The sequence below is a fragment of the Podarcis melisellensis genome, assembly GCF_964234715.1.
Source record: "Podarcis melisellensis genome assembly, chromosome: 5".
In the NCBI taxonomy this organism is placed as follows: domain Eukaryota; kingdom Metazoa; phylum Chordata; class Lepidosauria; order Squamata; family Lacertidae; genus Podarcis; species Podarcis melisellensis.
In genome coordinates, this window is record NC_138537.1 from 90,108,892 (window position 1) to 90,121,421 (window position 12,530).

A 12,530-nucleotide genomic window follows, 5' to 3' on the forward strand; every position below is an offset into this window, starting at 1 on the left:
TATAAATTCCTAAGCCAATCTGTTGCCTGCAAGCTATTTCCAATTAATTTAACTTAACAAATTTAGCTAAGTAATTGTTAAATTTTGTCCATTCTTCCTGATACTCCTCCTCTTTCTGGTCGCGGACTCTTCCGGTTAGGTCAGCTAGCTCCAGAAAATCCATCATCTTCATCTGCCATTCTTCCACCGTTGGTAATTCTTGGGTTTTCCACTTTTTTGCTAGTAAAATTCGAGCAGCAGTTGTGGCATACAAAAATAATTTAACATCTTTCTTGGGCAATTCCAAACCTGTTATTCCAAGAAGAAAGGCCTCTGGTTTCTTTATAAATGTATATTTCAACATTTTTTTCAGTTCATTATAAATCTTTTCCCGTAAGTCTTTCACCTTGGGACAGGTCCACCACATGTGATACAAAGTTCCTTCCTTTTCTTTACATTTCCAACATAAATTATTGCAGTTATGATCTATCTTTGCTAGTTTGACCGGAGTCAAATACCATCTGTACATCATTTTCATTGTATTTTCCTTCAACACAGTACATGCAGTGAACTTGACCCCTTTCTTCCACAGTCTTTCCCAATCCTCAAACATTATCTTATGTCCTACATCTCTAGCCCAATCTAGCATCACCAACAGCAGTAGTTTTAAATGACTTTCTTTTGGACCCCTAGTGCTCAGAAAACTTTCTACAATATCTACTTTTAGCGAAGTATGCTAGATTAAGGAGGGGCAACCCCGATATCTGCGCTACGCCCGGGCCCCTCGGCCGTCTTTCCGCAACCATCGGGGATGAAGCGCGCACGTGTGAACGCCGCTCTTGGCTGGAACCTCCGGAGGGCTGCGCGCTCCGCGATTCCCCGTGGGCTTCCCCTTCCCCGGGTCCTCCTTTGGCCGATCCCCGAGGAAAGCCGCGGGGTTTTGCGCGCCCCGCCAAGGCGCCCACCTCCCTCTCCATCTCCTGGGTCCTGTGCGCGCCTGTGCGCCCCGGTTCCCTGCGCGCCCGCCTCGCCGTCCGAGGGAGCTCCGCGCCGCGCGTCCCGGAACAGGAAAGGTCCGCGCAGCCGGCTCGCCTTCTCCCGGCCTGGGCGCGCAGCAGAGCAGCCCTCCTTCCCTGCTGGCCCGCTCCGTCCGGCCCTCCTTCCCCTCCCCGCCAAGGCGGGCGCGCAGGAAACCGGGGCCGCGCGGCAGACAGCCTCTTCCTGGGGCTTTAGGTAACGTCTCGCCAAGCGCCGCGGGCAGCAGCAAGCAGCCCAGCCTTCGCGGCCCTCCGCCGATCGCCCCACCCAAGCAGCCGTCCGCCGGGGCTGCTGAGCCGGGCGCGCACGTCGGAGGAGCGGGCCGCTGCGCGCTGCTGCTGCTGGCGGAGGCGAAGATGGCGCGCCCGGGGAGCGGAGGGGCTCTCCTCCTCGGCGCCGCCGCCCTGCTGCTGGCCGCGGGCAGCTTGGCGTCGGGAGCCCGCCAGGAGAAGGACATCGGAGGAGGAGGGCACGGAGGCGGCGGGCCAGGGGAGCGGCCCTCGTCGTGCCACGGCGCCTTCGATCTCTACTTCGTCCTGGACAAGTAAGTGCCTGCCGTCGGGGCTCTCCAAGAAGAAGCCTCCTCTCCAAAGTGCCCTGGGCGCTTACTCCCGAGTAGTGCCCCCCCCCCCCAGCGGGGCTGGCTCCCGAGGAAGCCGTTGTGGGCTTGCAGCCTCGGGTTGTAGGTTTCGTCCGGAGAGTTGCTCGCAAAACGCACTGTCGTTTTGTCTTGGAGCAGCGTCCGCTGCGCGGGGAAGGGCGCAAGCTTCGGGGTTGCACCGAAATGCGTGACAAGAAAGGGGGGGTGTCGTCGGGATGCCCAGACCGCAGCCTAACAGGGGCAAATTGTACTCTTTTTCTGCCAGCTGAAGTTACTCCAGGGTCGTTGTCTTGCAAATCCGCACCTCTTTGTTGTACCTTGTGTGCAGTTGCAACCCGAGGGCAATTGCGTCCCCTCCCCTCCTCTCCCCTATGCATCAGCTACACAGAGGCCCTACAGAGAGAGTTGAAAAGTGCTATTGATGAAAGCATAGTCGTGGTTATTCCTGCCTCATTGCTGATGATGTTGTACAGAGGCGTTCATATTCTGCCAGACTGGATTGAATGGCCAAACTTTCCTTTTTTGCCAGTTTTCTGGTCGTTGTGAGGAAGAACCATCACAAACAGAAATCCAGGCACAAAGTAGGTTCGGCAGAAAGAGCATTAAAAAAACAAAACCCACGATCCCAAGGAAATGGGTTCATTTCCAGCAATTCTCCTAGAGGCCAAGATTTGGCCAATGTGAAGACTTCTATGTGCACTGACAGTCAGTGCATGACGGTCTGCATTCAACTGCACCTGGATCGAGTTCCGAGTCTCCCTCATAGTTTGGCGCTGAGCAACGCCGCTTTTATTGCATATTAAGATTAATATTCAGACATGTTATGAGACTTAACAGCCTAAGTGAAAACACGTTAGCTCCGAAAATTGTTCTCTGCTTGAGCAAGTATGGAGCTCAGACAAAGAATGTTTCACTTCCTAGCATGCACATCATGGAGGGACGCGGGTGGTGCTGTGGGTTAAACCACAGAACCTAGGACTTGCCGATCAGAAGGTCGGCGGTTCGAATCCCCGCGCCAGGGTGAGCTCCTGTTGCTCGGTCCCTGCTCCTGCCAACCTAGCAGTTCGAAAGCATGTCAAAGGGCAAGTAGATAAATAGGTACCACTCCGGCGGGAAGGTAAACGGGTTTCAGTGTGCTGCTCTGGTTCGCCAGAAGCGGCTTAGTCATGCTGGCCTCATGACCCGGAAGCTGTACGCCGGCTCCCTTGGGCAATAAAGCGAGATGAGCGCCGCAACCCCAGAGTCGGTCACAACTGGACCTAATGGTCAGGGGTCTCTTTACCTTTACTTTATGCACATCATGAGCTGAAAGCATTTCTCCTTGGGAGAAATCGGTTCTGTGGACCCCATGAACAAATAGCTTGCAACTCTTAACTCTGCCGTGCGTATAAGCGGCTCTGTTTAGAACCATGACTGAAAAATACAGCCGCTGATGGAACAGACCTCCAGCAGCGACAGCTTAAATTGCCTCAGTAATCACCAAACAAACCCACAAAATTAAGAGAAGCCGAAAGAGTTGTTTGTCACGCAGTTGATGAAAACAACCGAGACAGCTTCATTTCTCTTAATGCTGAGTGGTAATTTAAAATACATATATTCCATACAAACTGTCACTATCGTTCAAGATCCTCCGAAAATGATACAGTAATGGCAAGCCGGTGGTCAGTTTATGCTGGCCTAACGTACCTAGTGGGATGCGGGTGGCGCTGTGGGTTAAACCACAGAGCCTAGGACTTGCCGATTAGAAGGTCGGCAGTTCGAATCCCCGCGACGGGGTGAGCTCCCTTTGCTCCGTCCCTGCTCCTGCCAACCTAGCAGTTCGAAAGCACACAGTGCAAGTAGATAAATAGGTACCACTCTGGCGGGAAGGTTAACGTCGTTTCCGTGCGCTGCTCTGGTTTGCCAGAAGTGGCTTAGTCTTGCTGGCCACATGACCCGGAAGCTGTATGCCGGCTCCCTCGGCCAATAAAATGAGATGAGCACTGCAACCCCAGAGTCGGCCACGACTGGACCTAATCGTGAGGGGTCCCTTTACCTTTACCTAACATACCTAGTTGTAGTATAGAATCGTAGAATCATTGAATTGTAGAGTTGGGAGGGACCCCAGGGGTCATCTGTTCCAACCCCCTTTTGCCCAACATGGGGCTCAAACCCACAACCCAGTTGTGTGCTATCTGTACATGAAGCGTGCGATGGAGGGAGCTAGTCTGTGCATGGCGACAAAGGTTTCCATAATTTCGCTGCCCCTCAGTACAGGCTAAGCACACCGGTGTCTATAGAGACAGATACCACAGCGCTGTGAGTCATTGTGGCGCAGGCAGCAAACAGCCAGCGGCTCTTTTCAAAACGATCTTTTTAAGTTTTCAGCAGAGAGATTCCCATGTGTGTTGCTCAGCTCCCAGTCTGAATCATTGGGTAGAACTGATTTATAGACTGTCCAACTCAACAAAGGGCACAGAAGGTGCGGATTTAACAGACTCGGGTAAAGAAAAGAGAGACCCCCGTCAAAGCAAAAATGCTGTTGAAATCAGCGAGGTTTACTTCTGAGTAGACATATTTAGGATGGCAGTAAAAAAAAATCTACTGGAGCTCTTTACCTTCCTCTTTCCAAATGGGGATAATAAAACGTAAACCAGCAACTTTCTAATAAGACTGTTAAGTTCACCATTGAAGGCAGCAATTATTCTTTTCTGTGATTCCTTTCTTTTTAATAATGCTTAGCATTCATGTATATTTTATTATACTTCACCAAGTTGGTGAAGTAAGCCAGTGTCATTCTGTCACTAAGTTGGGGTGAAACCATCCTACCGTCTCCAGGGGCCTTATTTGCTCCCCCAACCTCCTATTACAGTTTAATTTGTTTCATAGGGAGGAGTCCAGCGCTGTGCAAACGTTACAGCAGAGTGGAGATTTCTGCTTGTACAATGGACCATTCTCCCCTCTCCTCCCTGTCTCCCGCATGCCCCATGAATCTCTTATTGTGGTTTCCGTGACTCTCTGGAGCAGATTTGCAGGGGGCGGGACCACAAGAGTCATCTAGTCCACCCCCTTGCAATGCAGGAATCAATAATAATAATAATTATTAATTAATTAATTTACACCAGAGTGGGAGATAGTGTCCTTGCAACTGATGCAGTTTTATTTTATGCATCTGTGTTCATTTGTTGTTTTTATGTATGCAATTGGTGTATATTTGTGTCCTTCGATGTATTCTCTGCTTCCCACCGGTTTGTTAAGCTTGCTTAGCCGTCCAGAAATGAAACCACAATAGCTTAATGTTATTGTGGTGTGTCACTGACTGTTTTGCTCTAGCCAATTTCGGTGTTAATTTGCATCAGGCTTTCAGGGCTTTGAATGGTAATGGGGTAGGTTTTTTCTGCTTAAATATTGTGGCTATGATTTATGCAGAAAGATGGGGTAGAAATTATCAAAAGTGAACAAAGGGTGTTTCCTCGTGAGAAAGCAAAAACTGAGTTCTATGTTTCACCAGGAAAAGACGGAATGAAAAAAATAAATAAATACTGTTATTCAAAAAGAGAAAGCAAACCAAACCGTAAATAGCCCAAGATCACCTAGTGGTTTTGTGTGTGTGTGTGTGTGTGTGAGAGAGAGAGAGAGAGAGAGAGAGAGATAGATTTCAGTCAGTCTCGATGAATTAAAAAAACCTTGCCTGTATCGTGGTACCTTGGTTTGCAACTGTTTTGGATTATAACCGTTTTGGATTACAACCACGTCAAACCCGAAAGTGCGTGTCCCTTTTTTGGGATTACAACCCATTTTTTTTTTGGAGGCCCCATTGGCGAAAGCGCACCTTGGGTTACAACCTGTTTTGGTTTACAACTGGACCTCCGGAACGGATTATGGTTGTAAACCAAGGTACCACTGTACTGGATGATCAGAGAGAGAAGAAACAACAACAACAACAACAACAATTTATTTATACCCCACCCATCTGTCTGAGTTTCCCCAGCCACTCTGGGCGGCTCCCAATCAAGTGTTAAAAACAGTACAGCATTAAATATTAAAAACTTTCCTAAACAGGGCTGCCTTCAGATGTCTTCTGAACGCCAGGTAGTTGTTTATCTCTTTGACATCTGATGGGAGGGCGTTCCACAGGGCAGGCGTCACTACCGAGAAGGCCCTCTGCCTGGTTCCCTGTAACTTTGCTTCTCACAATGAGGGAACCGCCAGAAGGCCCTCATCGCTGGACCTCAGCGTCCGGGCAGAATGATGGGGGTGGAGACCCTCCTTCAGGTATACTGGGTCAAGGCAATTTAAGGCTTTAAAGGTCAGCACCAACACTTTGAATTGTGCTCGGAATCGTACTGGGAGCCGATGCAGATCTCTCAGAACCGGTGTTATGTGGTCCCGACGGCCGCTCCCAGTCACCAGTCTAGCTGCCGCATTCTGGATTAATCGTAGTTTCCGGGTCACCTTCAAAGGTAGCCCCACGTAGAGCGCGTTGCAGTAGTCCAAGCGGGAGATAACTAGAGCATGCACCACTCTGGCGAGACAGTCTGCAGGCAGGTAGGGTCTCAGCCTGCGGACCAGATGGAGCTGGTAGACAGCTGCCCTGAACAGAGAACTGACCTGCACCTCCATGGACAGCTGGGAGTCCAAAAAGACTCCCAAGCTGTGCACCTGGTCCTTCATGTTTTAACATGAAGCTCTTGAAAGGAAGGACCATGCCTAGATGGAATGTGACAGCTCTCCTGTTTACACTTACTTCAAAGTAACCTCCGTTGCTTCTGAGGAATTATACACAGGAGCCAGACTAGCAGCAAGGCATGATGCCACTAAGTAATGGGTAGTTTGTCTTACCAAAGCACTTTGGGCGGTCCAATCCAACACCTGATTTGGAATTGCATGCCTGTTCTTGCAGCTTTTTCTGCTGTCTTCACGGGGCAGGGTGTGGTGACAATTATCACACAAGCTTTTCATTTTCTAACAGTGAAAAACTATTGCCAGGGGATAGTCATTATGGTAAATATAGATTGGAGCAAAATCTAAAATCCATCGCGCACGTTTTTCATTTGACGAGGGAGAGTGGCAGAGAGGGATACGTATGAAAATGCAAAGGTGAAAACGTGCATCCAATTTGCATAAGAGATTTACTTGCTCCCGAAACCGTTCAGACAACCTTTATATGCAAATATAACTTGTTCTTATTAAAACACAGTAATTATCCTAAGAGATAATCCTAAGGGACGCGGGTGGCGCTGTGGGTTAAACCACAGAGCCTAGGACTTGCCAATCAGAAGGCCGGCGGTTCGAATCCCCGCGACTGGGTGAGCTCCTGTTTCAGTGTGCTGCTCTGGTTCGCCAGAAGCAGCTTACCTTTACCTAATTATCCTAAGATACATACAGTATAGCAGGTTCTGCATTCCCTCTGGCTCTGATGTGCATGAACCAGGGACTGTACAAAAAATAGAGATATGCCCCCACTTTGCAGCCATACTCTTGCAATCTACTGTTGCAATTTTCCATTTTCAGGTGAAGGGGATCATTCTGAAGCAGCATGGCTCTATTTTTTTCTGCGGCACTCATCCTTCACTCACCTGGCATTGCTCATCAATTACAGTGGTACCTCAGGTTACATCCGCTTCAGGTTACAGACTCCGCTAACCCAGAAATAGTGCTTCAGGTTAAGAACTTTGCTTCAGGATGAGAACAGAAATTGTGCTGCAGCGGCAGCGGGAGGCCCCATTAGCTAAAGTGGTGCTTCAGGTCTAGGGCTTGCCGACCAGAAGGTCAGCGGTTCGAATCCCCATGACGGAGTGAGCTCCCGTTGCTTGGTCCCAGCTCCTGCCAACCTAGCAGTTTGAAAGCACATCAAAGTGCAAGTAGATAAATAGGTACCTCTCCAGTGGGAAGGTAAACGGCGTTTCCATGTGCTGCTCTGGTTCGCCAGAAGTGGCTTAGTCATGCTGGCCACATGACCGCTGTCTGTGGACAAACGCTGGCTCCCTCGGCCAGTAAAACGAGATGAGCGCCGCAACCCCAGAGTTGTCCACAACTGGACCTAATGGTCAGGGGTCCCTTTACCTTTAGAATCTGTAAATTGCTATATCTTAACAAGTAGAACTCCCCTTTGCCTTCTCTGTCTTATATCTTCGCAATGGAGCAACCTCCCCCTCCAAAAAACCCCCACACCTTGATAATTTTGCTGCTATCTCCAGGAGCGACAGTGGAGGATTTTCCAGGTGGGCACTCACGTTGCATCTGACTTCCTCAGAGGGCTTTAAAGGTCAGCACCAACACTTTGAATTGTGTTCAGAAACGTCCTGAAAGCCAATGTAGGTCTTTCAAGACCTGTGTTATATGGTCTCGACAGCTGCTTCCAGTCACCAGTCTAGCTGCCACATTCTGGATTAATTGTAGTTTCTGGGTCGCCTTCAAAGGTAGCCTCACGTAGAGCGCATTGCAGTAGTCCAAGCGGGAGGTAACCAGAGCATGCACCACTCTGGAGAGACAGTCCGCGATCAGGTAGGGTCTCAGCCTGCGTACCAGATGGAGCTGGTAGACAGCTGCCCTGGACACAGAATTGACCTGTGCCTCCATGGACAGTTGTGAGTCCAGAATGACCCCCAGGCTGTGCACCTGGTCCTTCAGGGGCACAGTTACCCCATTCAGGACCAGGGAGTCCCCCACACTCACCCACCCCCTGCCCACCCCCCCAAAGATAGCACTTCTGTCTTGCCAAGATTCAACCTCAATCCGTTAGCCGCCATCCATCCTCCTTTTACTGAGTTTCTGCCAGAAGCTATAAGAGAGTTGAGTAAAAGTTGGCCATTGCTGATCTGAGTATAATTCACTTTCAGGTCTGGAAGCGTCAAACACCACTGGATAGAAATTTATTCCTTTGTTGAAAGTCTGGCTGAGAAGTTCATAAGGTGAGTAGAAACACCGGGAGATTTGAGTGCAGTTGATTTCAGTATTTCTAAGTTCCCTCCTTATTCATATTCACTTATTCACGGTGCTTTGTCCTGCCTTTGCCTCACAGTCCGATGCTTCGAATGTCTTTCATTGTGTTTTCCTCGCGAGGGACCACAATTATGAAGTTGACTGAAGACAGGCAAGTGTCTATATTTTTAATTAAATAAAGAAGGGGAGAGGAGGGGAGCAGAGGTGTTGCTGTGAATTGGTTGGTAATTTCCTGGGATGAAAGGGGATAGTTTTGGAGAGAGTGTTGGTAGTGACTGGTTTGTACAGTTTTCGCCCAGTTACAACTGGGGGAAATAAGAAAAAAACCTCAGTTTGTATGCACTGAAACGGATTTTGCCATTTGGCGATACTTTTTCCAGTTCTGCTTGTTGTACAGCTTTGTTCCCAATCACAGAACGCTGGAAACTTGAGAGAGGCAGGCAATTAATTTTTCCTGAGAAAATAATAATAATAATAATAATAATAATAATAATAATAATAATGGTAATATTCGTACCCTGCTCATCTAGGCGGCTCCAAACAGTTACCATGCAACAGGTCCAGGATGCCAGTGGAAAGACCCTTTGGGTAACAAAAAGTTGGAGATGTCCCTTCAGCCTGCTTGATATTGAGGCCATTGAATTGTAGAGTTGCAAGCATATCTTAGAGCAGTGTTTCCCAACCTTGTGCCTCCAGCTGTTTTTGGACTACAATTCCCATCATCCCTTGCCACTGGTCTTGCTAGTCAGGGATGATGGGAGTTGTAGTTCCAAAACAGCTGGAGGCACAAGGTTGGGAAACACTGTCTTAGAGGACATCTCAGTGATGGGCATCTTCAGATATTTGAAGGTGTCTATTATATTGCATGTGGATAATCTCTCTTCCAAGCCAGACAGCCCAATCTCTTTGACCTTTCCTCATAGGCAGTGATGGCCAAACTTGGCCCTCCAGCTGTTTTGGGACTACAATTCCCATCATCCCTGACCACTGGTCTTGTTAGCTAGGGATGATGGGAGTTGTAGTCCAAAAACAGCTGGAGGGCCAAGTTTGGCCATCACTGCTCATAGCTTTCCAGGCCTCTTGCCATCCTTGTTGCTTCCGTTGTGTTCTTGCTTGGTGGTTAGTAAAGCTCGCTTGAAAGCAACAACCCCGATTTCATGAAACCAGCGGAAGCCATCAAGGTTGCTGGTAGAGTTTTGTTAAGTGGTTGTCAGCGGGGTGGGATGTGTTGGTTGCAGGGTGGATAAAAATAAATGATTTTTTAAAATAATAATTTTAAAAATCAGATTTTTTAAATTGCGGGGTTTTTTATTTAAATCAGATTTTTTAAAAAATTTTAATCAGATTTTTTAAATAAAATGCTTTTGGAGGAAAAATCTTACATTAAAGTTTTTCATGTGTTCTAAAACTCAGTCTAAGTTGGGTTTTTTAAAAAATTGTTTAACCACATCAGTTAACAAACATGGATACATATGCTATAACGTTATTGTTTTAGTTAAATAAATTGTTTAAATTGTTATTAAGGAAATGATTATTAAAATAAATGATTATTTTTCTCCTTCCAATAAAGTACAGCAGAATAGTTGTCTGAATATAAACAGCTAACTTATGAAACCTCACGATAATTTCATAATTATCTGTCTATGTATTTCTAATATAACTATTTTTTGATATAACTGTAAAAACCACTCTGAAAATTTATCATTCCAAAAATGAAACCTTCATCTGTTTGTAAATATTTTAGATGATACCAGAATGAGTCTTTCTGTGAAAATAATAATAATGATTTAAATCAAGTCTTCCTGACGAGTGATTTAAATCAATTTGATTTAAATCAAATCCACCTTGTTTGGTTGGTGGTTGTGGGTCGAAACACAAGGGCTGTCTAATGTACGGCTTCCATTTTGTTGGGTCGTGTTGAGTTTGTGCATATTTTCAATTAGAGAGAGAGATCTCGAGATCTATGAATATGTTAATTCAGAGAAGTATTCCCGTTCCATAGGCTATGTCGCAGTGAACAGGACCATACGACCTTATTTTTATTTACATGCACGCAAGTTTCCCCGGGGGATGCAATTCCGAGCGAGCTTACGTGATGCACAACGCACGCTTTCCGGTCACTTTCCAGTCGTGTCGCTTGCTGGGGGTTTGCTGTCTTATTGCAACGTTTCGCGGTGGTGAAGCAAAAACGTTGAAAAGCGCTGCCTTTTTCCCTAGGGAAGTCATTCAGCGAGGCCTCGCAGTTCTTCAGAGACAAGTGCCTGGAGGAGACACGTTCATGCATGAAGGCTTTAAAAGGGTAAACGCTGCAGTTCCTCAGTGCTGTGATTTACACATACCAAGTGCTTCCAATTCATTTTGGGACCCATTTCAAAATGCCGGGTTTTTGGTTTGTTTTTTTTACCTTTAAAGCCCCCAAAGGCTTGAGGTTGGGCTATTTGAGGGATCACCTTCAAATGTGATGCAGTATACCTGCCTGGGTGTTGAGACCTTAATAAGAGGCCATTTTTAGCTTAGTGAGGTGGTGTGGGGGGCGAGCAGGGCCTTTGTAGGGGTGGCACCCAATATATGGAATGCTGTGGCCTCTTGTCAAGTGAAGAATCTTCTTCTTCTGCCAAGGCACTTGCTATTCCCCTTGCTGACTTTATGTCGGTTTTAAGTTGTTCTTCGGTTGCATTTACAGATAGGTAGCCGTGTTGGTCTGCCATAGTCAAAACAAAAAAAAATCCTTCCAGTAGCATCTTAAAGACCAACTAAGTTAGTTCTTGGTATGAGCTTTCGTGTGCATGCACACTTCTTCAGATACGGTTGCATTGTTTGTGTTGGTTTTCGCTATATTGGTTATTTGTAAATGGTTTTAGTGGGGTTTTTTAACCATTGTTGTGATGCACTTTTAGTGGTATGCAAAAGACCCAAATAATACATCATCATCATCATTATCATCATCATTTATTATTTATACCCCGCCCATCTGGCTGGGTTTCCCCAGCCACTCTGGGCAGCTTCCAGAAAAATATTAAAATACAATAATTTATCAAATATTAAAAGTTTCCCTAAACAGGGCTGCCTTCAGATGTCTTCTAAAAGTCAGATACTTGTTTATTTCTTTGACATCGGATGGGAGGGTGTTCCACAGGGCGGGTGCCACTACCGAGAAGGCCCTTAGTTATGTGAGTGGTATGCAATGTATTTAATAAATAAATGTGTGTCCTCTGTTGCAGGCAAATGAACAGATCTATGAAAATTATGGAGGTAGGAGATGTTTCTGTTAGGAGCACTATCACTGTCTACTGTAAGCATCCCAGGGAGGGATATGCGAGGGTGGAGACCTAATAGGAGTTGCCATTAGATCAGGCCAGGCCTACCATCATGAATAATAATAATAATAATAATAATAATAATAATAATAATAATAATAGTTATTATTATTAACACTCTGCCCATCTGGCTGGGTTTCCCCAGCCACTCTGGGCGGCTTCCAGCAAAATATTAAAATGCAGTAATTCATCAAATATTAAAAGCTTCCCTAATTGATCTGTTTTGATTTGGGGTTTTTTTTACAATTGCTGTCCAGAATGTTTTCTTGAAGTCGTTAACTGTCTTAGGTCATCGCTGATCTTACATGATAATCTGAAGGTATCATTTCACAGCCTGCAAAAACGTTAGAGCGACCGACTATTGCCATTTTTTCTTATTACATCCAAATGGGTTTTTTAAAACATTTGTGCCATGCAAGCTTGATCTTTTTAACATCAAAACTTAAATGGCTTTTGCTTTCCGTTTAGCCACATTTTCTAGGAACTAGACTATTTCATATGAAACAAAGGGAAGACCTGGATGCCAAACGATAATTCCCTCTCTTGCCTTCGTTTCTCCCAAGAAGCAAGACGAATGCGCCAGATCTCTCTCTCCCTTCCCAAGGTCACCTTGAAGATCTTGTGTCTCTGTGACATGAGCAAGAAAAGAATATTTGACATTAAGAATACCT

The 12,530-nt window shown here is 46.4% G+C and overlaps 1 protein-coding gene across 1 annotated transcript in view; it reads left to right on the forward strand.

The window, feature by feature from the left end:
• Window positions 1-1,351: 1,351 nt before the first annotated feature.
• ANTXRL (ANTXR like) overlaps window positions 1,352-12,530 on the forward strand; it is a 54,926-nt gene continuing 43,747 nt past the window's right edge. The window contains exons 1-5 of the mRNA XM_081911924.1: window positions 1,352-1,561; window positions 8,440-8,511; window positions 8,622-8,693; window positions 10,760-10,841; window positions 11,764-11,794. Coding sequence (XP_081768050.1) covers window positions 1,374-1,561; window positions 8,440-8,511; window positions 8,622-8,693; window positions 10,760-10,841; window positions 11,764-11,794 — 445 coding nt within the window. The 5' untranslated portion in view covers window positions 1,352-1,373. The remainder of the gene's footprint in view (window positions 1,562-8,439; window positions 8,512-8,621; window positions 8,694-10,759; window positions 10,842-11,763; window positions 11,795-12,530) is intronic.